The sequence below is a fragment of the Microtus pennsylvanicus genome, chromosome 1, assembly GCF_037038515.1.
Source record: "Microtus pennsylvanicus isolate mMicPen1 chromosome 1, mMicPen1.hap1, whole genome shotgun sequence".
NCBI classification, from domain to species: domain Eukaryota; kingdom Metazoa; phylum Chordata; class Mammalia; order Rodentia; family Cricetidae; genus Microtus; species Microtus pennsylvanicus.
In genome coordinates this window covers 148,719,388-148,720,833 of record NC_134579.1, presented here as the reverse complement: position 1 = coordinate 148,720,833, position 1,446 = coordinate 148,719,388, and the positions used below count along the sequence as shown (strand labels likewise).

Here is a 1,446-nt window from a genome sequence, read left to right as displayed (position 1 = left end):
ACAAATCAGTGTTGATTAAATATGTCTATACAACAGATCATGGAATGATAATCAGACCTTTATAATTCATCACAGCACTCACAATCTTTACACCTCAAATCTTGAATTACTCTAGTACTTCAGTGCTCTAACTTGAAACAGTTGACAGCAATTAGATTAAAACCTGTGTTCCAAAGAATGCTAGGAGACATTATAACTACAGAAGCAATCTGATGACAAGGGGTCATACTGAATGTAAAATAGTATATAAAAGTCTATGTTTTAGAGTGCTCTGATACACAAGAAAAAATAGTTGTTGATATACTCATGTACTGCAGGGATGAAAATTCCTGGCGTATTGTCCAATGAGGAGAAAGGGGCAGAGTGCTGGGAAGCAAGCATTGATGGCCACATTGACATGGGTCACCCATGTATCTCCTCCATCCTGAACAGAAAAATACATCATTAAGATGACAGAGGCTACATAAAAGACCACAAAGCTGCTCAAAAGGATAAGTATTCTTTGTGTGGCTTTGGTTTCATGAAGTGATTTATTAGACAGGGATCTGTGGATATGCTGGACCCTCTGTTTATGTTTGAACAATATCAACACCATGGAGCCACTGGCCCACATCATGAGTCCCAAAGACATAACATCATTGAAAGCTAATAGAATAGCATATAATGTGGAAGTTTGTTTGTTAACTTTTACTATTAAACAGTGCAAAAATTGTCTTAATTCAGTACGATTTCCTTTCTCCTTCATATCAGTCAGTCTCACAATAATTAAGCTATTTGCAAATAGACACAGGGCCCAGCACAGGCCCAGGGAAGGACCAATGATTCTGGGGGCTCTGACCTTGAGCTGTGCCCATTTGGAATTGCTGGGACTGATGGTCATGGCCTGAAAGACACTTAACAGGGATGTTGAACCAAGGGATATGCCCCTAGCAACTCTGTACAAATAAAAGACCAGTTTGCATGAAATGTTACCTAGAGGATATGTCTGACCAAAAACAGCCATTGACTGAGGGATTCCTTTGCAGAGAAGAACCAAGATGTTGGCACAGGTCAGGTGTTTGACAATCAGGTCTGTGGGCCTTCTCCTGATCCCATTGAAGGAAGAGACAATAATACAGCAAAGCAAGGCTAAGTTCCCCAGGAAGCCCAGTGACGTCTGGGATAGGAAGAAGATCGCAATGGCCAGATCTCTTGATATCATTCTGTCATTGTATAAAAATGTCACTCAGTATCTGGTCCTGAGAACTCAGGATAGACATGTAGGTCTATTTTCTTCAGTGTACAACAAAATCCATGCTAACCAATAATCAATAATGTCAATTCAGATACTGAGATAAAATATAACTCTGTGGTTACACTTGTGCCTTTGTGTGGAAATAGTCACTTCAGTTAAGGTGCCTTTGGAGTCAGTTAGTGTTATAGACAGTGCTGAGGTTCCACATAAGC

At 40.0% G+C, this 1,446-nt stretch overlaps 1 protein-coding gene across 1 annotated transcript; it reads right to left on the bottom strand.

Moving 5' to 3' along the window:
- Positions 1-304: 304 nt before the first annotated feature.
- Positions 305-1,201, bottom strand: LOC142837414 (vomeronasal type-1 receptor 4-like). The gene has a single exon (XM_075952475.1). The coding sequence runs from the start codon at positions 1,199-1,201 to the stop codon at positions 305-307; it is 897 nt and encodes a 298-aa protein (XP_075808590.1).
- Between the last annotated feature and the right edge of the window lie 245 nt (positions 1,202-1,446).

Bases quoted from the DNA above. Each gene is read 5' to 3' on its own strand.
- LOC142837414 (XM_075952475.1), bottom strand. From the start codon at position 1,201: ATGATATCAAGAGATCTGGCCATTGCGATCTTCTTCCTATCCCAGACG.